This window comes from Panulirus ornatus, chromosome 28 (assembly GCF_036320965.1).
Source record: "Panulirus ornatus isolate Po-2019 chromosome 28, ASM3632096v1, whole genome shotgun sequence".
In the NCBI taxonomy this organism is placed as follows: Eukaryota; Metazoa; Arthropoda; class Malacostraca; order Decapoda; family Palinuridae; genus Panulirus; species Panulirus ornatus.
Genome location: NC_092251.1, coordinates 17,374,307 through 17,399,637, shown reverse-complemented (window position 1 = coordinate 17,399,637; position 25,331 = coordinate 17,374,307). Strand labels below are relative to the sequence as shown.

At 39.7% G+C, this 25,331-nt stretch overlaps 1 protein-coding gene across 1 annotated transcript in view; it reads left to right on the top strand.

Moving 5' to 3' along the window:
• The window catches only part of LOC139757912 (echinoderm microtubule-associated protein-like 6), a gene marked incomplete at its 5' end in the record, with an annotated part of 241,329 nt that overhangs the window by 180,422 nt on the left and 35,576 nt on the right, over positions 1-25,331 (top strand). Inside the window, 3 exon segments of the mRNA XM_071678858.1 lie at positions 1,538-1,641; positions 7,582-7,786; positions 20,259-20,461. Of these exon segments, the coding sequence (XP_071534959.1) occupies positions 1,538-1,641; positions 7,582-7,786; positions 20,259-20,461 (512 nt within the window).

The window sequence follows — 25,331 nt, the reverse complement described above, 5'->3', positions numbered from 1 at the left end:
GATTTGTATGTAGCATTTATGGATCTGGAGAAGGCATATGATAGAGTTGATAGAGATGCTCTGTGGAAGGTATTAAGAATATATGGTGTGGGAGGAAAGTTGTTAGAAGCAGTGAAAAGTTTTTATCGAGGATGTAAGGCATGTGTACGTGTAGGAAGAGAGGAAAGTGATTGGTTCTCAGTGAATGTAGGTTTGCGGCAGGGGTGTGTGATGTCTCCATGGTTGTTTAATTTGTTTATGGATGGGGTTGTTAGGGAGGTAAATGCAAGAGTTTTGGAAAGAGGGGCAAGTATGAAGTCTGTTGGGGATGAGAGAGCTTGGGAAGTGAGTCAGTTGTTGTTCGCTGATGATACAGCGCTGGTGGCTGATTCATGTGAGAAACTGCAGAAGCTGGTGACTGAGTTTGGTAAAGTGTGTGGAAGAAGAAAGTTAAGAGTAAATGTGAATAAGAGCAAGGTTATTAGGTACAGTAGGGTTGAGGGTCAAGTCAATTGGGAGGTGAGTTTGAATGGAGAAAATCTGGAGGAAGTGAAGTGTTTTAGATATCTGGGAGTGGATCTGGCAGCGGATGGAACCATGGAAGCGGAAGTGGATCATAGGGTGGGGGAGGGGGCGAAAATTCTGGGGGCCTTGAAGAATGTGTGGAAGTCGAGAACATTATCTCGGAAAGCAAAAATGGGTATGTTTGAAGGAATAGTGGTTCCAACAATGTTGTATGGTTGCGAGGCGTGGGCTATGGATAGAGTTGTGCGCAGGAGGATGGATGTGCTGGAAATGAGATGTTTGAGGACAATGTGTGGTGTGAGGTGGTTTGATCGAGTGAGTAACGTAAGGGTAAGAGAGATGTGTGGAAATAAAAAGAGCGTGGTTGAGAGAGCAGAAGAGGGTGTTTTGAAGAGGTTTGGGCACATGGAGGGAATGAGTGAGGAAAGATTGACCAAGAGGATATATGTGTCGGAGGTGGAGGGAACGAGGAGAAGAGGGAGACCAAATTGGAGGTGGAAAGATGGAGTGAAAAAGATTTTGTGTGATCGGAGCCTGAACATGCAGGAGGGTGAAAGGAGGGCAAGGAATAGAGTGAATTGGAGCGATGTGGTATACCGGGGTTGACGTGCTGTCAGTGGATTGAATCAAGGCATGTGAAGCGTCTGGGGTAAACCATGGAAAGCTGTGTAGGTATGTATAGTTGCATGTGTGGACGTATGTATATACATGTGTATGGGGGGGGGTTGGGCCATTTCTTTCGTCTGTTTCCTTGCGCTACCTCGCAAATGCGGGAGACAGCGACAAAGTATAATAAAAAAAAAATATATATATATATATATTTTTATATATATATATATATATATATATATATATATATATATATATATATATATATATATATATATATATATATCTTGGTTAGGGATGATGTAGATTTTTTTATTGCCTATCAGTATTATGATGCCATGAAGCACCACTTACCCTATCTTCACTGTTGTTATTAATTTATTGATTTTCAAGGGTAATATTTGGATGTGTCTGACCTCTGCAGAAGGATCAGTGGCAAGCCAGCGTATGGGATATGGAGAGCATGGGACTGCTGTAACTTCACTGGCTGTGTCTCCTGCTCAACCCATTATGGTTGCCACAGCACAGGTAAGAAGTCATGAACTCTCATGACTTTTTCCCTATCGTGTGATCATCTGCTTTACTTTTTAGAATTGTACTTTGTTAATGTGTTTGTTTTCATTACTGAACTCTGAAATCCTCCTTAGTTGTAGTATAATTTACTTTAATGATCATCAGTAACTACTGCTAGTATTACTTAAGGGGATAATTTAAGGATCTTTATCTCTACCTGAGCAAGAAATGTTTTGTATAGATTTAGTCATGGAAATATGCCAAAACCAGACACCCAAAAAAAAAAAATGGTGAAGAGAACACTAAAGATAAAAGCAAAAAGAAGACTAGACATGAAAACACCAAACAGTACATGTTTATTGATGATGTGGAAGCTTCTGAAGGAGCAAGATCAAAGGATAATGCAACTCGAGCTAGTGTTGAATAATTTAAGAAAGCAGTTCAAGGACCATGTTGGGCCAAGCCATGAGACTAGAGAAGAGCAGAAACACAATTTAGGGGAGGGGATCCTGGTGATAACAAATCAGAAGAAAAAAGATAATACTAGTGATAAGAAGGCAAAGTCACTCATTTCTGTGAAACACATGAGACCCCTATTACCTAAACCACTCAATAACTAACCACCAGTATGCTTTTCATGGTACACACCTGTGTTCCTTGTCTTTTTTCTTTTATATCTGTTACCAAGCCATACCTCCTTCTTTTCTAACTTATCTCATTATACTCCCTACCACTGGTGCCCAGGCACTTGCCCCTACATTATAGATTTCACAGAACCTTCTGTGAAAATGTCCAATATTTTTCTTTTCTTGAAGTATCTTTCCATAATTAATATTTCCAAAGAAAGTGTTAAACTTTAAGTAGTTACCACAAGCTGTTACCAGACTCCGCCTGCATGTGGTTACGCTTTGAGTGAAAAGTCACCTTTAACAAGGCTATATCATCATCAATGGATGAAAAGGAGTTCAGTCTCATTAGGAAACTTCTTGCCCCAAAGGAGTCCATCCTTTCCCTACTCATTGGAGTGAAGCCACATAAGCGCAGCAGTCCCATAAGAGAGGTCCTTGGTTGTATAATTGATCAATTGATATCCACAATTATATCTCCTCTTAGTCTGTTTCTTGCTTATCTTCTTATGTCTTCACTGACACAGAGTCGAGATCACGCAATGCATGATCCCTTTTCCAAGCGAGGACTTGCATTTGATTTTGAATTAAGATCCTGTAGTGATGGAGTATTGTCCACTCTGGCCTTAGTGTGCTGAGTAACATGCTAATGCAAGAAATTTTCCTCAGACATGTTTTTATCTCTACAGTTTTCTGTCTTTATTGGAATCCCAGTACTCACAATCACTGTCTCTATAAAGATCATCTAGTATTAGAATTTTACTAGATCTGAGAAGTGCATGTCTCACTGCCTCTTTAATTTATTTTATTGAACGATTGCTTTGGTTCTTAACTCTTAGCATGTTAATGAAATATTAGTACTGTTGTGCATTTTTTACTCTTTTTACATTTCCCACCAATTACTGTTGAGAAGAACCATCCATCAGTATTTCCTGTAAGTTGATTTTTACTAAGAGGACCAGTTACACTCCTCCTTTGTCTTCTTTTTCTAATATTTCTGTGATATGTCCTTCAGAAAAGACTTGATTAGATTTCATATTTTTAGGCAAGTCAACAGTGAAATTGAACAAAATGAATTCTTTATTAAAGCTAATATACCACTAGTGCATATCATATGATGTATTGTCTTTTTCATCTTATGATATGGATTCTTGTCATAGAAGCAACTGTATGTGGAGATAAAAGTGGCCAGCAGAATTTGGGTTGGTTTCCCAATTGAGTCTGTAGACTTTAGATCTTTTCTATCTGCCAATAATCATTCACATTCATATACCATAGTTTCAGCCCTCCTCTACCACTTTATAATATTCTTGTACTCTGTTCAAACGGTGTTGATGTATCCTTTTCTCTCTTTTGATGTTTGCAACTTTTTGCCTCCTGAAGATTACTTATTTCAATCAGCCTTTCATTTATCCCTCTTATAGAAACTTCACTGAAGTTTTCTCAGAATATAACTTCATCGCCTGGTTTAGTTCCAAGTTGGTAATGCACTACATTTTGAATGTAACTTTTCACATTCTCTCTCTCTCTCTCTCTCTTTCTCTCTCTCTCTCTCTCTCTCTCTCTCTCTCTCTCTCTCTCTCTCTCTCTCTCTCTCTCTCTCTCTCTCTCTCTCTCTCTCTCTCTCTCTCTCTCTCTCTCTCTCTCTCTCTCTCTAACTGCATCTTTCAAGTCCATTGATCTGAGTAATTCTTATTTTAATTTCCTTCATCGTCTTTCTTTTTTACCTTTTTTCATGCTTGATCACCATTTTCCACAGTAGTAAGGTAGTGCCAGGAAAGATGAGGAAATGCTGCATTGGCTTGCTTCCATTCTTTAACTGTCATGTGCGGTGCTTTCCATCTTTATCTTTTCTTCTTATCATGGAATTTTATCTTCAGTCCTAAATCATCACCAGTCTAAGTCTTTCTACCTCCCACCTCACGTGTTTCTTTTTGAGTAACAGTTCATCAATCTCCTTAAAGCTGGTTCTTTCTAAAATCTCAGCTTCACCCACATGCAGTTTGGCTGAATCCTCCTCACCTTGATTGATCCCCAACTCTTAACTCAGGTTTTCTTTCCAGCCCCTTGAATCTCTGTTTTTCAAGTTGTTTGAAAGATGTGTTCATCCTTGTAATTTCAAACATCTATATAACAAAAGAAATATTTTCTATTAATTTGTGTATTATAAGTAGTCGCTGTCTCCTGTGTTAGCAAGGTAGCGCAAGTAAACAGACAAAAGAATGGCCCAACCCACCCACATATACATGTATATTCATAAACTCCCACACATGCACATATACATACCTATACATTTCAATGTATACATACATATGCATAAATAGACATATACATATATACACATGTACATATTCATACTTGCTGCCTTCATCCATTCCCCTCGCCACCTGCCCAACATGAAATGTCACCCCCTTCCTCCATGCTCACGTGCGAGGTAGTGCTAGGAAACGACAACAAAGGCCACATTCATTCACAATGTCTCAAGCTGTCATGTGTAATGCACTGAAACCACTGCTCCCTTTTTACATCCAGGCCCCACTAAACTTTCCATGATTTACCCCAGATGCTTCACATGCCCTGGTTCAATCCATTGACAGCACGTTGACCCCAGTATACCACATCATTTCAATTCACTCTATTCCTTGCATGCCTTTCACTCTCTTGTATGTTCACCCCCGATCGCTCAAAATCTTTATCACTCCATCTTTCCACCTCCAGTTTGGTCTCCCAATTCTCGTTCCCTCCACCTCTGACACACATATCCTCTTTGTCTATCTTACCTCACTCATTCTCTTCAAATCATTTCGATACACCCTCATCTGCTCTTTCAACCATACTCTTTTTATTACCACACATCTCTCTTACCCTTCCATTGCTTACTTGATCAAACCACCTCACACCACATATTGTCCTTAAACATTTCATTTCCAACACATCCACCCTCTTCCGCACAACCCTATCTATAACCCATGCCTCGCAACCATATAACATTGTTGGATCCACAATTCCTTCATCAAACATACCCATTTTTGTTCTCCAAGATAACGTTCTTGCCTTCCACACATTCTTCAACACTCCCAAAACCTTTGCCCCCTCCACTACCCTGTGACTCACTTCCACTTCCAGGGTTCCATTTGCTGCTAAATCCACTCCCAGATATCTAAAACACTTCACTTTCTCCAGTTTTTCTCCATTCAAACTTACCTCCCAAGTAACTTGTCCCCTAACCCTACTGAACCTAACAACCTTGCTCTTATTTACATTTACTCTCAGCTTTCTTCTTTCACACACTCTATGCAAGACTCAGTCAATAACTTCTGCAGTTTCTCACCTGAATCACCACCAGCACTGTATCATCAGCAAACAACAACTGACTCACTTCCCAAGCCCTCTCATCCACAACAGACTGCATAATTGCCCCTCTCTCCAAAAGTCTTCCATTCACCTCCCTAACAACCCCATCCATAAACTAATCAAACAACCACGGAGACATCACACACCCCTGCCACAAACCGACATTCACTGAGAACCAGTCACTTTCCTCTCTCTCTACTCATGCACATGCCTTACATCCTTGATAATAACTTTTACCTGCTTCCAGGAACTTACCTCCCACACCATATACTCTTAATACCTTCCACAGAGCATCTCTGTCAACTCTATCTTATGCCTTCCCCAGATCCATAAATGCTGCATATGAATCCATCTGTTTTTATAAGTATTTCTCACATATATTCTTCAAAGCAAACACCTGATCCACACATCCTCTACCATTTCTGAAACCACACTGCTCTTCCCCAGTCTGATGCTCTGTACATGCCTTCACCCTCTCAATCAGTACCCTCCCATTTAATTTCCTAGGAATATTCAACAAATTCATACCTCTGTAATTTGAACATTCACCTTTATCCCTTTGCCTTTGTACAATGGCTCTATGCATGCATTCCGCGAGTCCTCAGGCTCTTCACCATGAACCATACATTCATTGAATATACTTACCAACCAGTCAACAACACAGTCACCCCGTTTTTTAATAATTTCCACTGCAATACCATCCAAACCCACCACCTTCAGAAGTATATTTTAACCACTACTTTCACTCTGATAATGCGTAGAATTTTTTAAAATTTTATATTATCATGTTAAAAAGTGCGGGTGTAAGGCCTGAGTTTCAAGTGATTTACCACTGTGCCTGTTATATCTTTTTTTAGTCCCCTCTAAAATTGACGATTATTATGTTTTATCTTAAATCTTTCATTTTTGTAGTCAGTGTGATTCACATTTTTTTATTTTTGGAACCAAAATTATGTTTGTAATAGTGTTTTCAAAGTTAGGCAGGTGCTGCTAACACTGCATCAGCCTTTGCTAGAAACACATTCTCCTACTTCATCTTGTTCAACTTTCAGTGCTGGAAGAGCTGGTGTCCATATAATCACTTTCCATATGATACAAAGAAAGGTCATCATCATCAGTTAGTTCAGGATCATCGTCTGCCTGGTCATCTGAATCTAGCTAAACAGTGCTTAGTTTCTTTCATACAAAACTCACAGAAATGTGCTTTCATTAGCATGACTGGAATATGACTAACCGTCATTTATAATGCAGTTTTTCTCTCTGTCATCACTCAATCTCAACAGGTGGCTTTAAGGTAGAGGCACAAAACTCCATGTGTAAATATTCATCAAGAGAAGTTGTCTAGTTTGTATGGTTATCTGTTGAAAGGAGTTAAGGATTTAGAGTGTGTATTTATATATGCTTTTTCAATTTTGGAATTGTTATTGTTGCCTGTCTTTGAATTCACTCTAGCATTTCTGTTGCTCATTCCATGTAGCCCTTCAGTTCTTCATGTTTATTATATATTGGATGGAATTGATGAAGACAACTTCATCCCCTTCAGTATCAGTGTGCTTGATCCAGGCTGGGAGCTTTATAAAATTTCACATTCTGTTGTGTTTCCATGGTGGATTGTATATATTTAAGTCTTTGTTACAGTTGAAAGTTTGAATGATACTGAATGTCCATGAGGGATTGTGAATGAAGATGTGGAATCAGGAGGGAATGGTTCATATTAACATATTGATAAATGTTTGGCAAATAATGAATATCATTATGCTTACTGTTGATTCCTCATATGAAATGGAGTGAAAAGCTATTTCATTACCTATGTAACACTATTGCCTGTACAGTAGTAATTTGTTTTAGTATACTATATGGTACAGCATACATTTCTTCTGTCTGTTGTCATGAAAAAATTTACTATGTACAATTCAAGTGAAAACAAGAATAACTGCCAGTTATCCTTTAAATGCTTTTATTATGGAACCAACAGTTGGGTATGGCTGAGGATGTGTCAGAGGATCAGATGGAAGTGTTTGCCCTGGTGCATGTGTGGCGTCCCAGTGATGGAGTCAACGTGGCTGTGCTAAGAGCTGGGCCAGAGGCAGTCATTACAGCACTCAGCTTCTCCCCAAGTGGCAGGCTGTTGGCCTCTCTTGCCGATGCCTCTACAGTTCACATCTTCAATTGGATAAAAGGTAGTGACCATGCAATTAAAAGTTGTTTTGGACAGTTGGGAAATGTAGCAGTGAATATGGAAAATGTTTCAGTGTTCATTTCTTATAATCAGTATAGTACAGGGAAGTATTTCGTGTATGTAAATGATGTAAGGGGAGACTGGTTCCATTTGAAAAATCAGCTTACAAGTGCAGTGACAAAAGTAAGAAGGAAGTGTGCTGGTGTAGAAGATTAGCCATTTTAATAAAAGATAGCCTGAAGTTTCATGACATAGTGGAAGATTGCACATTCAGACAATACATAATGGGAAGAGTAACTGTAGGAAAGATCATAGTGATGTTCATATTACATAATCCTTCAGAGAAACTTCAACACTCTAGAACAAATATACAATGATAACAATGAGGGGACAGTCAGGATGGTACATAAAGCAGTGAAATACTTTCTTGATTAAAGATGGTAAAGTACTGATAATGGAAGATTACACTTATAAAGAGATAGACGGCTAGGGGAATTTAGGTTCTCATGGTGATAAGTAGTCATGATAGTCATGGTAACTGATACTCCATCATTGCTCAGTCTTATCTTCACACATTACTAGCATGGATTTTAAGAACATTTTATTTGATAACTAGTTGGAAAGACTGACCATGTAGTGCTCAGGTTTGACTATGCAATAAATAAGGACATTAAAAGAGCAGAGGTGAGATAGGTTATAAAGAGGAGATATAATCGTGGAAACTACACTGACCTCAATCATTTTTGTGGTAACACAGATTGGGAAATGGAGTTCAGTAGCTAGGAACCAGGATTTTGTGAGGGGAGGTTCTGTGAAATTTAAAATGAAGGAGTAGAGGCATGGGTACCTCAGACCTCAAAAACAGAGGTAAAAGTAAGAAAGAGGATGGAATTACTTAATGAACGATGTCATAAATCAAAGGAGCTTTGAGATGTGCAGTGCTGCAGCCTGCCAGCATTTGTAAAGTATAATAGAGCAAGGAACAAGTATACCAGGATAAGAAAGGAAGAGAAAAGAAACTTTGAAAAGAATATTGTAGACAAAATAGCAGAAAATTTAGAACTTTTCCAAAAAAAAGTCAGGAGTCAGTTATCGGTCAAGGAATTGCTAATCAGGCTAAAGGATTCATATGGAAAAATTGTTGATGTAAGGATATGTTAGTAACTGAGTAACAAGTTCAAAAGTTTTCCCCAAGGGAAAACACTCTAGCCCCAGCACCAGTGAGATGGAATGGGAAGGTATTGAAAATTATTGAGATATCTGGAAAAGGTATTACCAATTCTAAAAGGATTTGATCCAAAGAAGACTTTTGGTCCTGATGAAATTTCACTATATGTTGTACATATGTATGAAGATACACTAGATAAACCACTTGAATTACTGCTTAAGATGTCACTGAAGAGAGAAAAGTGCCAAGGGAATGAAAATGGGAAACATTATACCATACACCCAGCCCTCACTTTATGTGGGATCGCTCTGTGATTTTGCTGTTCTGCGAGGAGCTTGCTTCCACCAGTCATTCTTTTAGCTGTCAAAGTTTGCTGCTATGCAGATATGTGCAGTGGTTTGCTATATCCAGTTTCTCTTTGGGTGAGGATTTCACTGAACATAATTCCTAAATGAAATGAGGGATGGGCATTTATGTAGAAGAAAGGAGAGTGGGAACAGGTGTTGAGCCTCATATTGGTCTCACTAACGAGTGTGGTATGTAAGGTTCTGGAAAAAGTTATTAGAAAGCAAGTGGATTACTATCTATAGAGGATAAAATTCCTAAGTGAGACACAGCATGAATTTAAGGAATGGAGATTATGTGTAACTAACCTCTTAGAGTTCTACACGAGAATGAACTCAGTCCTGGGCAAAAGGGAAGCCTGGGTGGACTGTCTGTGTCTGGACTGCTAGAAAGTATTTGCTCTTTTGATGTATAGGGGCTGATTAAGAAGTTGGATCACCAGGCAGGAAACTCCTTCGATGCTTTTATATCCACAGGAAATGCCATTGTAAAGCTAAGGGATGAAATTAAAGTTAGGGATTTAAAACTACTCATATTAAAAGAAACAAATAGTACAAAAAGAAAGCACTGTACAGGGCACAAAAAGTTCCATTATGACAATCCAAGTAAGTTTTCAAACCAAGAATCTCTTCCTTTACACACATAAAAACGATAAGATGCTCCCGGTTTGCTACCTGTGCAACTTACAACCATCCATACATACAACTGGCTCATGGTAAAGTGCCTCAGGATTGTACAAGGGCGAAGGGGATTAGGGTGAGTGTTCAGATTATAGAGGTATAAGTTTGTTGAGTATTCCTGGGAAATTATATGGGAGAGTATTGATTGAGAGGGTGAAGGCATGTACAGAGCATCAGATTGGGGAAGAGCAGTGTGGTTTCAGAAGTGGTAGAGGATGTGTGGATCAGGTGTTTGCTTGGAAGAATGTATGTGAGAAATACTTAGAAAAACAAATGGATTTGTATGTAGCATTTATGGACCTGGAGAATGCATATGATAGAGTTGATAGAGATGCTTTGTGGAAGGTATTAAGAGTATATGGTGTGGGAGGCAAGTTGCTAGAAGCAGTGAAAATTTTTTATCGAGGATGTAAGGCATGTGTTCGAGTAGTAAGAGAGGAAAGTGATTGGTTCTCAGTTTCGGGCAGGGGTGCGCGATGTCTCCATGGTTGTTTAATTTGTTTATGGATTGGGTTGTTAGGGAGATGAATGCAAGAGTTTTGGAGAGAGGGGCAAGTATGCAGTCTGTTGTGGATGAGAGGACTTGGGAAGTGAGTCAGTTGTTGTTCGCTATTGATACAGCGCTGGTGGCCGATTTGGGTGAGAAATTGCAGAAACTGGTGACTGAGTTTAGTAAAGTGTGTGAAAGAAGAAAGCTGAGTGTAAATGTGAATAAGAACAATGTCATTAGGTACAGTAGGGTAGAGGGACAAGTTAATTAGGAGGTAAGTTTGAATGGAGAAAAACTGGAGGAAGTGAAGTGTTTTAGATATCTGGGAGTGGATTTGGCAGCGAATGGAACCATGGAAGCGGAAGTGAGTCACAGGGTGGGGGAGGGGGTGAAAGTTCTGGGAGCGTTGAAAAATGTGTGGAAGGTGGGAACATTATCTCGGAAAGGAAAAATGGGTTTGTTTTAAGGAATAGTGGTTCCAATAATGTTATATGGTTGAGAGGCATGGGCTATAGATAAGGTTGTGCACGGTGGAGGGTGGATGTGCTGGAAATGAGATGTTTGAGGACAATATGTGGTGTGAGGTGGTTTGATCGAGTAAGTAATGAAAGGGTAAGAGAGATGTGTAGTAATAAAAAGAGTGTGGTTGAGAGAGCAGAAGAGGGTGTTTTGAAATGGTTTGGTCACATGGAGAGAATGAGTGAGGAAAGATTGACAAAGAGGATGTACGTGTCAGAGGTGGAGGGAACGAGGAGAAGTGGGAGACCAAATTGGAGGTGGAAGGATGGAGTGAAAAAGATTTTGAGTGATTGGGGCCTGAACATGCAGGAGGGTGAAAGGCAGGCAAGGAATAGAGTGAATTGGATCGATGTGGTATACCGGGGTTGACGTGCTGTCAGTGGATTGAATCAGGGCATGTGAAGCATCTGGGGTAAACCATGGAAAGTTGTGTGGGGCCTGGATGTGGAAAGGGAGCTGTGGTTTCGGGCATTATTGCGTGACAGCTGGAAATGAGTGTGAATGAATGGGACCTTTGTTGTCTTTTCCTAATGCTACCTCGCACACATGAGGGGGGAGGGGGATGGTATTCCATGTGTGGCGAGGTGGCGATGGGAATGAATAGGGGCAGGCAGTGTGAATTGTGTGCATGGGTATATATGTATGTGTCTGTGTGTGTATATATATGTGTACATTGAGATGTATAGGTATGTATATTTTTGTGTGTGGGCGTGTGTTTGTGTACATTGAGTATGGGGGTGGTTTGTGCCATTTCTTTCATCTGTTTCCTTGCGCTACCTCGCAAACGCGGGAGACAGCGACAAAGCAAAATAAATAAATATATATATATATGTACACTTACTAAACATAGATGTGATTGTCACATTAGTCCGAGATGAATGTGAAATTGCACTTCAGTAGTTCATATGACTTTATTTAACATTAAGATTTGGCACTTGATGAGGTGGATTGTCTCCACGAAAGATGTGCCACAAGTATAGATGAAATACATATTAGATAGGATTATATGAACTACTGAAGTGCAGTTTCACATTCATATGTACACGTATATACACATGTAGATATTAGTACTTACTCACTTTCATCAATTCTTGGTGCCACCCCACCTCACAGGGAACAGCATTGCCACCCACTTTATTAGCAAGGTAGCAACAGGAAATAGATGAAGAGAGGCCACATCTGGGAGTGTGTGATAGAATGTAAAAAAGTAAATTCTAGATTGATGTGGGTAAAACTGTAAGTGGATGGAGAGAGATGGGTGATTATTGGTGCTTATGCACCTGGTTATGAGAAGAAAGATCATGATTGGTGTGCATGAGGTATTCAGTGTTGTGAATGGAAATGGAGAATTGCTTGTGGATTTCTGTCCTGAAAAGAGACTTCATTGGAAATACCTGGTTTAAAAAGTATGATGTAATTAAGTATACGTATGTGAGTAGGAGTAGGGCATTATTAGATTACATGTTAATTAATAGGCATGTAAAAAAGAGACTTATGGATGTTAATGGGCTGAGAGGGGCAGCTGGAGGGATGTCTGATCACTCTTTTAGAGGCAAAGGTGAAGATTTGTAGAGATTTTCAAAAAAGAAGTGGAAATGTTGGGGAGAAGAGAGTGGTGAGAGTAAGTGAGCTTGGAAAGGAGACTTGTGCGAGGAAATACCAGGAGAGATTGAGTGTAGAATGGCAAAATATCAGAGCAAATGGCATAAGGGGAATGGGATATGTTTAGCGAAGCGATGGTGGCAAATGCAAAAGATGCATGTGTCATGAGAAAGGTGGGAGGTTGGAAAATTAGAAAAGGTTGCTAGTAGTGGCATGAAGAAGTGAAGTTATTAGTGAGAGAGAAAAGAGAGGCATTTGGACGAAACTTACAAGGATGGAGTGCAAATGACTGGGAGATGTATAAAAGAAAGTGACAGGAGGTCAAGAGGAAGGTGCAAGGGTTGAAAAATGAGAGTTGAGATGAGAGAGTATCATTAGATTTTAGGGAGAATAAAAAGATGGGATTATTGGTGAAGGGGGTAAAGGGGGAAGTAATAACAGGTAGTGATGAAGCGAGAAGGAGGAGTGAGTATTTTGAAGGTTTGTTGAATGTGTTTGACTATAGAGTGGCAGATGTAGGATGTTTTGGTCAGGGTGGTATACAAAGTGAGAAGGTCAGGGAGAATGGTTTGATTAAGAAAGTAGTAGTGAAAGCTTTGCAGATGAAATCTAGCAAGGTGGTGGGTTTGAATAGTATTGCAGTGGAATATATAAAAAAAGGAGTTGATTGTATTGTTGATTGATTGATTAATTGGTAAGGATATTCATTGTATGTATGGCTCAGGGTGAAGTACCTGAGGATTGGGGGAACACATGCCCAGTGCTATTGTACAGAGGCAAAGGGGATAAAGGAGAGTGTTCAAACTGCACAGGCATAATTTGTTGAGTATTTCTGGGAAATTGCACGGGAGGGTATCGATTGAGAGGGTGAAGGCATATACAAAGCATCAGACTGGGGAAGAGTAATGTGGTTCAAGAAATTGTAGAGGATGTGTGGATCATGTGTTTGCTCTGAAGAATGTGTATGAGAAATACTTAGAAAAACAGATGGAATCGTATGCAGCATTTATGGATCTGGAGAAGGCATATAATAGTGTTGATAGAAATGCATTGTGGAAGGTCTTAAGAGTATGTCGTGTGGGAAGTAAGCTGCTAGAAGAGGTGAGAAGTGTTTACCAAGGATGTAAGGCATGTGTACAAGTAGGAAGAGAGGAGAGTGATTGGTTCCCCATGAAGGTTGGTCTGTGGCATGGATGTGTGATGTCTCCATGGTTGTTTAACTTGTTTATGGATGAGGTTGTTAGGGAGGTAAATGCAAGAGTTTTGGAGAGAGGGGCAAGTATGCAGTCTGTTGGGGATGAGAGGGCCTAGGAAATGAGTCAGTTGTTTTTTGCCGATGATATAACTCTGGTGGCTGATTTGAGTGAGAAACTGCTGAAATTGGGGACCAAGTTTGGAAAAGTATGTGAAAGGAGAAAGTTGAGAGTAAATGTGAATAAGAGCAAGGCTATTAGGTTTAGTAGGGTTGAGGGACAAGTTAATTGGGATGTAAGTTTGAATGGAGAAAACTGGAGGAAGTGAAGTGTTTTAGATATCTGGGAGTGGACTTAGCAGCGAATGGAACCATGGAAGCAGAAGTGAATCACAGGATGGGGAGGGGGCGAAGGTTTTTGGAGCTATGAAGAATGTGTGGAAGGAGAGAACCTTATCTCGGAGAGCAAAAATGGGAAAAGTAATTCCAACAATGTTATATGGTTGCGAGGCATGGGCTATAGATAGGGTTGTACAGAGGAGGGTGGAATATGTTGAAAATGAAATGTTTGAGGACAATATGTGGTGTGAGGTGGTTTGATCGAGTAAGTAAAGAAATGGTAAAAGAGATATGTGGTAATGATAAGCGTGTGGTTGAGGGAGCAGAAACAGGTGTGTTGAAATTATTTGGACATATGGAGATAATGAGTGAGGAAAGATTGACAAAGAGGATATATGTGTCAGAGGTGAGGGAACAAGGAGAAGTGGGAGACCAAATTAGAGTTGGAAGGATAGAGTGAAAAAGACTTTGAGCGATCAGGGCCTGAACATACAGGAGGGTTAAAGGCATGCAAGGAATAGAGTGAATTGGAACGATGTGGTATACTGGGACTGAACCAGGGCATTTGAAGAATCTGGGTAAACCATGGAAAGGTCTGTGGGGCCTGGATATGGGTAGGGAGCTGTGGTTTCGGTGCATTACACATGACAGCTAGAGACTGAGTGTGAACGAATGTGGTCTTTTTTGTCTTTTTCTGCACTACCATGCTGAAGGGGGGATAATAATTTCCTGTGTGGTGGGGTAGCAGCAAGAATGGATGAAGACAAGCAAGTATTAATATGTATGTGTGTATAGGAGATAGGGGAGAAAGAATACTTACAACGCATTCCTCGCGTGCTGTAGAAGGCAACTAAAGAGGATGGGAACAGGTGGCTAGAAAACCTCCCCCCCTTGTGTTTTAGCTTTCTAAAAGGGGAAACAGAAGAAGGAGTCACGCGGGGAGTGCTCATCCTCCTCGAAGGCAGAGATTGGGGTATCTAAATTGTGTGGATGTAACCAAGATGAGAATAAAGGAGAAAAAGGTAGTATGTTTGATGAAAGGAACCTGGATGTTCTGGCTCTGAGTGAAAGGAAGCTCAAGGGTAAAGGGGAAGAGTGGTTTGGGAATGTTTTGGGAGTAAAGTCTGGGGTTGGTGAGAGGACAAGAGCAAAGGAAGGAGTGGCACTACTCCTGAAACAGGAATTGTGGGAGTATGTGACAGAGTGTAAGAAAGTAAACCCTATATTGATATGGGTAAAACTGAATGTGGATGGAGAGAGATGGGTGATTATAGGTGCCTATGCACCTGGGCATAAGAAGAAAGATCATGGAGAGGCAAGTGTTTTGGGAGCAGCTGAGTGAGGGTTATAGCAGTTTTGATGCATGAGACTAGGTTATAGTGATGAGTGATTTGAATGTAAAGGTGAGTAATGTGGCAGTTGAGGGAATAATTGGTGTACATTGGGTGTTCAGTGTTGTATATGGAAATGGTGAAGAGCTTGTAGATTTGTGTGCTGAAAAAGGACTGGTGATTGGGAATACCTGGTTTAAAAAGACAGATATACATAAGTATATGTATGTAAGTAGGAGAGATGGCCAGAGAGCATTATTGGATTATGTTTTAATTGATAGGTGTGTGAAAGAGAGACTTTTGGATGTTAATGTGCTGAGAGGTGCAACTGGAGGGATGTCTGATTGTTATCTTATGAAGGCAAAGGTGAAGATTTGTAGAGGTTTTCAGAAAAGAAGAGAGAATGTTGGGGTGAAGAGAGTGGTGAGAGTAAGTGAGCTTGGGAAAGAGACTTGTGTGAGGAAGTACCAGGAGAGACAGAGTGCAAAATAGAAAAAGGTGAGAGCAAAGGACATAAGGGGAATGGGGGAGGAATGCGATGTATTTAAGGAAACAGTGATGGCTTGCGTGAAAGATGCTTGTGGCATGAGAAGCGTGGGAAGTGGGCAGATTAGAAAGGGTAGTGAGTGATGGGATGAAGAAGTAAGATTATTAGTGAAAGAAAAGAGAGAGGCATTTGGATGATTTTTGCAGGGAAATAGTGCAAAGGATTGGGAGATGTATAAAAGAAAGAGGCAAAAGGTCAAAAGAAAGGTGCAAGAGGTGAAAAAGAGGGCAAATGAGAGTTAGGGTGACAGAGTATCATTAAATTTTAGGGAGAATGAAAAGATGTTTTGGAAGGAGGTAGATGAAGTGCGTAAGACAAGGGAACAAATGGGAACATTAGTGATGGGCTAATGGGGAGGTGATAACAAGTAATGGTGATGTAAGAAGGAGATGGAGTGAGTATTTGAAGGTTGTTGAATGTGTTGGTGATAGAGTGGCAGATATAGGGTGTTTTGGTCGAGGTGGTGTGCAAAGTGAAAGGGTCAGGGAGAATGATTTGGAAAACAGAGAAGGGGTAGTGAAAGCTTTGCGGAAGATGAGAGCCGGCAAGGCAGCAGGTTTGGATGGTATTGCTGTGGAATCTATTAAAAAAAACGGGGTGACTGTGTTGTTGACTGGTTGGTGAGGATATTCAATGTATGTATGGCTCATGGTGAAGTGCCTGAGGATTGGCGGAATGCATGCATAATGCCATTGTACAAAGGCAAATGGGATAAAGATGAGTGTTCAAATTAAAGAGGTATAAGTTTGTTGAGTATTACTGGGAAATTATATGGGAGGGTATTGACTGAGAGGGTGAAGGCATGTACAGAGCATCAGACTGGGGAATAGCAGTGTGGTTTCAGAAGTGGTAGAGGATGTGTGGATCAGGTGTTTGCTTTGAAGAATGTATGTGAGAAATACTTAGAAAAACAGATGGATTTGTATGTAGCATTTATGGATCTGGAGAAGGCATATGATAGAGTTAATAGAGATGCTCCGTCGAAGGTATTAAGAGTAAGAGTATATGGTTTGGGAGGCAAATTGCTAGAAGCAGTGAGAAGTTTTTATCAAGGATGTAAGGAATGTGTACGAGTAGGAAAGGAAGGTGATTGGTTCTTAGTGAATGTCGGTTTGTGGCAGGGATGCGTGATGTCTCCATGGTTTTTTAATTTGTTTATGGATGGAGTTGTTAGGGAGGTGGATGCAAGAGTTTTAGGGGGAGGGGCAAGTATGCAGTCTTTTGTGGATGAGAGGGCTTGGGAAATGAGTCAGTTGTTGTTCGCTGATGATACAGCGCTTGTGGCTGATTCGGGTGAGAAACTGCAGAAGCTGGTGACTGAGTTGGTAAAGTGTGTGAAAGAAGAAAGCTGAGAGTAAATGTGAATAAGAGCAAGGATATTAGGTACAGTAGGGTTGAGGGACAAGTCAATTGGGAGGTGAGTTTGAATGGAAAAAACTGGAGGAAGTGAAGTGTTTTAGATATCTTGGAGTGGATTTGGCAGTGGATGGAAGCATGGAAGCAGAAGTGAATCATAGGGTGGAGGTGGGGGCGAAGGTTCTGGGAGCATTGAAAAATATGTGGAAGGCGAGAACATTATCTCAGAAAGCAATGCTATCTCAGAAAGCAAAAATGGGTATGTTTGAAGGAATAGTGGTCCCAACACTTTTATATGGTTGCGAGGCGTGGGCTATAGATAGGGTTTTGTGGAGGGTGAATGTGTTGGAATGGAATGTTTGAGGACATGTGATGGGAGGTGGTTTGATCGAGTAAGTAATGAAAGGGTAAGAGAGATGTGTAGTAATAAAAAGAGTGTGGTTGAGAGAGCAGAAGAGGGTGTATTGAAATGGTGTGGTCACATTGAGAGAATGAGTGAGGAAAGATTGACCAAGAGGATATATGTGTCAGAGGTGGAGGGAACGAGAAGTGGGAGACCAAATTGGAGGTGGAAAGATGGAGTGAAAAAGATTTTGAGCGATCGTGGCCTGATCATGAAGGAGGGTGAAAGGCGTGCAAGGAATAGAGTGAATTGGAATGATGTGGCATACCGGGGTCAACGTGCTGTCAATGGATTGAACCAGGGCATTTGAAGCGTCTGGGGTAAACCATGGAAAGTTTTGAGGGGCCTGGATGTGGAAAGGGAGCTGTGGTGTCAGTGCATTATACATAACAGCTAGAGACTGAGTGTGAATTAATGTGGCCTTTGTTTTCTTATCCTAGCGCTACCTTGCACGTGTGTGGGGGGAGGGGGGTGTCATTTCATGTGTGGTGGGATGTTGACAGGAATGAATAAAGGCAGCAGGAGTGAATTGTGTACATGTGTATATGTGTATATGTCTGTGTATGTATATATATGTATACGTTGAAATGTATAGTTATGTATATGTGCGTGTGTGGACGTGTATGTATATACATGTGTATGTGGGTGGGTTGGGCCATTCTTTCGTCTTTTTCCCTTGAGGTAAAGCACTAACGTGGGAGACAATGACAAAGTATAATAAATAATAAATAAAAAATATGGGTAGTATGTTTGAGGAAAGGAACCTAGATGTTTTGGCTCTGAGTGAAACAAAGCTCAAGGGTAAAGGGATAAGAGTGGTTTGGGAGTGTCTTATGCACTTTATTTACCTTCTTCAAAACATCTTTTTACTCTCTCTAAAATCTAATGATACTCTCTGACCCCAACTCTGATTTGCCCTCTTTTTCATCTCTTGCATCTTTCTCTTTACCTCCTGACTCTTTCTTTTATACATCTCCCACTCATTTGCACTATTTCCCTGCAAAACATGTCTAAATGCCTCTCTCTTCTCTTTCACTAATAATCATACTTCCTCATCCCACCACTCACTACCCTTTCTAATCTGCCCACCTCCCACGCTTCTCATGCCACAAGCATCTTTTGAGCAAGCTATCACTGCTTCCCTAAATACATCCCATTCCTCCCCCACTCCCCTTACGTCCTTTGCTCTCACCTTTTTCCATTCTGCCCTCAGTCTCTCCTGGTACTTCCTCACACAAGTCTATTTCCCAAGCTCACTTACTCTCACCACTCTCATCATCCCAACATTCTCTCTTCTTTCCTGAAAACCTCTACAATTCCTCACCTTTGCCTCCACAAGATAATGATCAGACATCCCTCCAGTTGCACCTCTCAGCACATTAACATCTAAAAGTCTCTCTTTCGTGGGCCTATCAATTAACATGTAATCCAATAATGCTCTCTGGCCATCTCCCCTACTTACATAAGTGTACTTATGTGTATCTCTCTTTTTAAACCAGGTATTCCCAAGCACCAGTCCTTTTTAAGCACACAAATCTACAAGCTCTTCACTATTTCCATTTACAATGCTGAACACCCAATGTACACCAATTATTCCCTCAACTGCCACATTACTTACTTTTGCATTCAAATCACCCATCACTATAAGCCGGTCTTGTGCATCAAAACTACTAACACACTCACTCAGCTGCTCCCAAAACACTTGCCTCTCATGATCTTTCTTCTCATGCCCAAGTGCATAGGCACCAATAATCACCCATCTCTCTCCATCCACTTTCAGGTTTACCCATAGCAATCTAGGGTGTACTTTCTTACACTCTATCACATACTCCCACCACTCCTGTTTCAGGAGTAGTGCTACTCCTTCCCTTGCCCTTGTCCTCTCACCAATCCTTGACTTTACTCCCAAAACATTCCCAAACCACTCTTCCCCTTTACCCTTGAGATTCGTTTCACTCAAGAGCCAAAACATCCAGGTTCCTTTCCTTTTTCCTGGTGCTACCTCGCTGACATGGGAAACAGCGATTAAGTATGATAGATGAAATATATATGAGTAGAAGCTGTTTGTGAGAAGACTTGAAATGAATGAGTTGATGAGGGGTAAAGTTAGTCATGAAAAACTTTATTTATTTCTGTTATTGTCTGAAATTCACTGAAAGGATGAAGATAACAGTTGCTTAATAATGGAAATAATGATGCAAACACAGAGGGTTTTGTTAGTGTGGAAGTAGAAAACATTTTATGGAAGTGATACAATGAGAGTGAGAAGGCAGACTCTGAGTAAGGGAATGTGAGGGGACAGAAGGTAAAGGGATAAAAAGTATTTTATTTGAAATAGAAGTTAAGTAGTATCAGTTAAGTAAGAGGAGCTGGAATGTAAGATATATAAGTATTCCATTGAAGGATTGTAGTGTCAAGATCATCAGTTTTAAAGAAAAGATATGTGAAAAATTATAATATAGTTAAGAGATGATATATACCCAACCTGAATGCCATTATAGGTGCCCACATTGCACATGCTGAACTGAAAGCGGGGATGGTGACAGCAATGGCCCACTCTGGGGAGACAACTGTGGCAGCGCTTACCCCACGTACAATACTCTTCCTGGACTTGGTAGGCAACTCCTTGGTTATCACGCGAGGCCACGCATCCCCTGAATTGCTCCAAGAGGAAGTTGCCTTCAACAGCTTAGGTGTTTCTCCGGTATGTATAAGTGGCTGTAATGATTCTGGAAGATAGTTATGTTTGATAACCAGTATTCTGTCACTGTGACCCCTAAAGCTTAAATGATCTTTGGTTTGTAAGCTTACCAGGCTTTGCTGATGAGTAAGGAATCATGTCCCAATTTTCAAATAACAAAAATTAGCATCACCTATTTTCACACAAGCACATTGTGCTTGCAAAAAATGTCATTAAAATAAAGTAAGCTTATTAAGTCTGTCAGGCAGAGCTTGCTGTCAAACTTGGACATGTCTTGGAAAAAGTAAGCCAATTTAAAAGGTGTAACTAGCTAGGCCTGTTAAAGCCAGAGTTGGCATTCATTTATCTGCCAGTCAAAGGAAGAAGAAACTACTAGCTTTAAACCACACTGGGGAGAACCCAGATCAGTTCATATGAAGTCAGCAACTCTATGCATTACACTGTAGTAGATAGAACACATCACTAGACTACTCATTATAGCATAGAAAACTTTGTAACAATTGAAAGAGAAAACTGATTTTATATCATGGAGAATATTAGTATAAAGAAAATTGAAAAAATTACATAATTCATAAGGAAAATTCTTGATGCAGTACTCCTTATGTAATACTGTTTTCTGACGAGTACTATTGATATTCTGTAGAGTTTGAGTATTCTTAGAGTTGGTTAAACTTTTCAGTCTTCCCCTCTTGCAACTTTGCGGTTTTCCTCTTTGTGCTTTGATGTTTACTTTAGCATTGTTATTAATGCCTTGATTTTTCTTATTAATATTTTTCACATCACTGCAACCTCATCCTGTTGCCAGCAGTTTGAGATTCTGTTTGCTTTCCAGTTAACATCTCTTGGAAGGTAAGTTTAACTAGCTATCTCATTCCACAATTTTGTACCTTTATCTATAATCATTATTTCATTCCCAGTTTACCAGGGTGGATCAGGTACATAGGCCTTTGTAAATGGATTCTTATGGATACACAAGTTCATAGAGTGTGTATAGGAAAATTTCCTGTACCTCTATGTCATTGTTCATAGTGTGTGTATAGGAAAATTCCTGTACCTCTATGACAGTGTGCATTCAAGAATCAGAGGAACTGATACACTGTCATTACTGAATCTCATTTTCATATGTAGAAACTTGGAAACTGGTATTGTATATGATACACTAATAAGAAATAACTATCATTTAATTGAGTTTGATTATGTGGTAAATGAAGACATAAAAGAACAGAAATGAAACCAAATTCATAGAGGATATATATAATCATGAAAGCTACCCAGAACTACACATTTTCTGTGGGAATATAGATTGGGAAATGGAATTCAATGGACATAATACAGATCATTGTTGTGAAGAATTTTGTGAAATGTACAGTGAAGGAGGAGGAGCACGGATGCTGTTAGCTTCAAATACAGAGGGATGGATAAAGAAAATAATAGAGTAGTGGCTAAGTAAAAGATGTCAAAAAGATGTAGATGATGTCCTATCCAGCCAACATTGAAAGGTAAAAGGCCACAAGGAATGAGTATTGTAGGCTAAGAAGGAGTAACAGTGGAACGTTAAAGAAATATTGTGGACTCAGGAGGTGATAACCCAGAACTTTTTGGAAAAAATTCATCAGGTACTGATTTTCGATTAAAGAGCTGCTAATCAGGCAAAGGGATTCAGAGGGGAGAGTTGTAGTGGATGTATGTAATGATATACAATGAGCTGAATGAAAGTTCAGATGTTTTCACAGTTTTGAGACACTTAAGCTCCAAGAATTTAGCAACTTTGTTGGTAGATGTAGTAGAGATATTCAACTCATTCTAGCAACTTTTTTTCAGCGGTTAGTGACAGCAAAAATGTATAAATTTTTTTAAATACCTAGCGACAATTTTTGTATTTCTATTGAATTCTATAAGTTAGAAATAGATATCATAATGCATAAATTACATCAGTTACATAAATTATATAGTTTCTTAAATTCTGTATGGCTAGACTGGTTACATCGTAGACATGTCCAGTACCTGTCTTTTTGGCAATTGATTCTCTTCCACTCAGTCTCAGTCACCAGTATTCCATTATCATGAATCAAGGAGTAACAAGTCTCATTGCTTCCTTCATTTTGGTCATGCTTTTACAAGCAGTTGAAAATAGGCAAGACTCAGGGTACTCAACGTTTCTGCAATGATTGGCTCAAAGGTGATAGGTTTAAAAACTAGCTGTTTGAGGCCCCTGGTGATAAAAAAAAAAAAAAAAAAAGATTTTACAAATATTGTAAGTACTGTTTGCCAGAATTTGTAACTTAGAGAAGCACAGAAACATCAACAAACATAGAAAAGTGAAGAAGCCATTCAATACACAGAGACAAACTGTCTTACTATGCAAAAAAGTCAGTGAATCAAAGAAAGCTGAAGGAACTCTATCCATGTTTGTGGCAGAGCATTGCTCTATTCATGTGGAGGATCACTTAAGTGAAGTGCGCAGCATGTGTTTCAGTGACAGTAAGGCTGGTAGTGAATTATTATTGAAAAGATCGAAGTGCTCAGGTATAATTTGCAATGTCCTTGCTCCAGATTTCATTGAAGACTTGAAATATGATATTGGCGACAGAAAATTTAGTTTGATTATTGATGAGAGTAATGATGTTGTTTCATAGATGCTGGGAATTGTCATTAGATACTACTCAAGTTTGCTGAAGTGCATTGTTGTGACATTTTTGAATCTAGTTGAACTAAAAGAGTCAGTTTGTAAAGCAGTCAAAATCTCACTTCATAAGAATGGCTTAGAAATGCAAAACCTACTAGCACTTGTAACAGATGATGCCTCTGTAATAACTGGGATTAACAATGGAGTGTTTGGAAGATTGTAAGCTGAAGTACCCCATCTGCAGCTAATTAGATGTGTGTGCCATTCTGCTCAACTATCTGTTTCAAAAGCTGCATGTGAAACATTGCCATGAAAATTAGATATTATGGTCAAAGAGACATAGGACTGGTTTTCCCAGTCATCTTTACGTCAGATTAGATAGAAATAGTTCTATGAAACAATCAATTATGGTTTACCATCCCTGAAATTAGTGCAGTTCAGTCAGATTAGGTGGTTATCTATCAAGTGTGCCATGGTGGGAATGCTGACACAGTAGATTGAGCTTAAAACACGTTTCCAACTAGCAAGGTCGGTAGAACAGTTACACAGCAGAGCTGTTGTATTCAGTGTTTTAATGACAAACAAAATCATGCAATTCTCTTATTTCTCAAACCAGTACTTGGAGAGGTACAAGCTGTCAACAAGAATTTTCAAGCAGAAATGCAGAACCCAGCAAAATTGCTGAGAGATCTAGTTTTATCAATTGATATCTTAGGATCAAAGATATTAGTCCCAGGAAAGAAAATGATGCTTTGCAAAGTGATCAAAGAGCATTTGAATCCGAGATCTTACATGGGTGTTGACCTTGAGAAGGAACTTGCTGAGGGCAAATATTCTCCTACAGATAAAAGTCACATAAAGTTCGTCATTTAATTGATATAACAACTTCGCCAATGCCTACTCGACAATATTCTTGTGCTGCAGTTGAATTCACTTTTGAGTGTTGATGAATATTTGAAGCCCATCCAACCTGATATAATTGAGTTGGCAAAGTTGTTTATGGAGGATGCAAGTTCCCTTACTTAAACTGATTTCCAGTGGAAGAAATTGCATCATGTAGTCTAGACAGAAGGATCTAGCTCATCAAATTTCTGGTCAGAAGTAGCAAACTACAGAGACGCTGCAGGTGAAAATTCATACCCAAGTCTATCTGAAATGTTTCTCCCTGCATTATATTTGCCAAATTCCAATGCTGACAGAGAGCACACATTTAGCAATATGAATTTGGTGAAATCAAGGTTGTACAATAAAATGATGCTGTCAACACTTAAAGCAATTCTTGCCATAAAATATGGGTTAAAGAGATATAACATCTGCTGTGCAAACTACAAGATACCCAGTGATATTTAAAGAAAAATTGGTGCAGTTAAGCAAGCGTATCACAAGCTTCCAGCAGTAGTCCTCTTTATACAATTGATGACTATGAGGAAGAAGACAGCTGCAGTTATCATTGAGAATGGTAAGTGTGCTTATTACAATCTAAGCATCATTGTTTATTCAGAGGTTATGATAAAACCATTGATCTATAATATTTGTTATGCATTCAGTTTAAAGTGTCACTATAGCACAACTACAGTCATATGAAAAGGTGGGGGGGGGGGTGATACTGTTTAGCAACTTTTAATGAAGAGTTTAGTGACATTCTAGCAACTTTTAGGGACAAATCTAGCGCATTTGAAATTTTAAGTTGGCAACACTGGGGGAGGGTAAAGTTCCAAGGAAGTGGAAGAGGGCAGATGTCATAACTGTTTTTAATGCCTCCTAAACCCAATTTATACCCATCTCTCTATCAAAAAGTCCTCACAACTCTCATCTTTCCATTGACAGTTTTGTAATTCCACCTCTTGACTCAATGAACATACTTGGTGTTACTGTAACATCCACTCTTTCTTGGAAATCCCACATTACATGAGTAGGTAAGTGTGCCTGTCAAAAACTGGGTGTCCTCTTTGAATGTCAAAACTTCTCATCTGAACAGTTGCTCCCTTTATACAAGGGATTGATTCATCCTTGTATGGAATACTGCTCTCACATCTGGGGTGGTTCTAGCTCTGCATCCTTACTTGATAGAGTTAAGTCGAAAGTGGTCCAACTTATAAACTGTCCCAGGCTAACTTTCATACTTTACCCCCTTTCCCTACACTGCAATGTTGGTTCACTTTCCCTCTTCTATAGGTATTACTTTGATTCTGCTCCTGAAAGCTGGATGCTTGTGTGCCCTCACCACTACCTAGACCATGCAATACT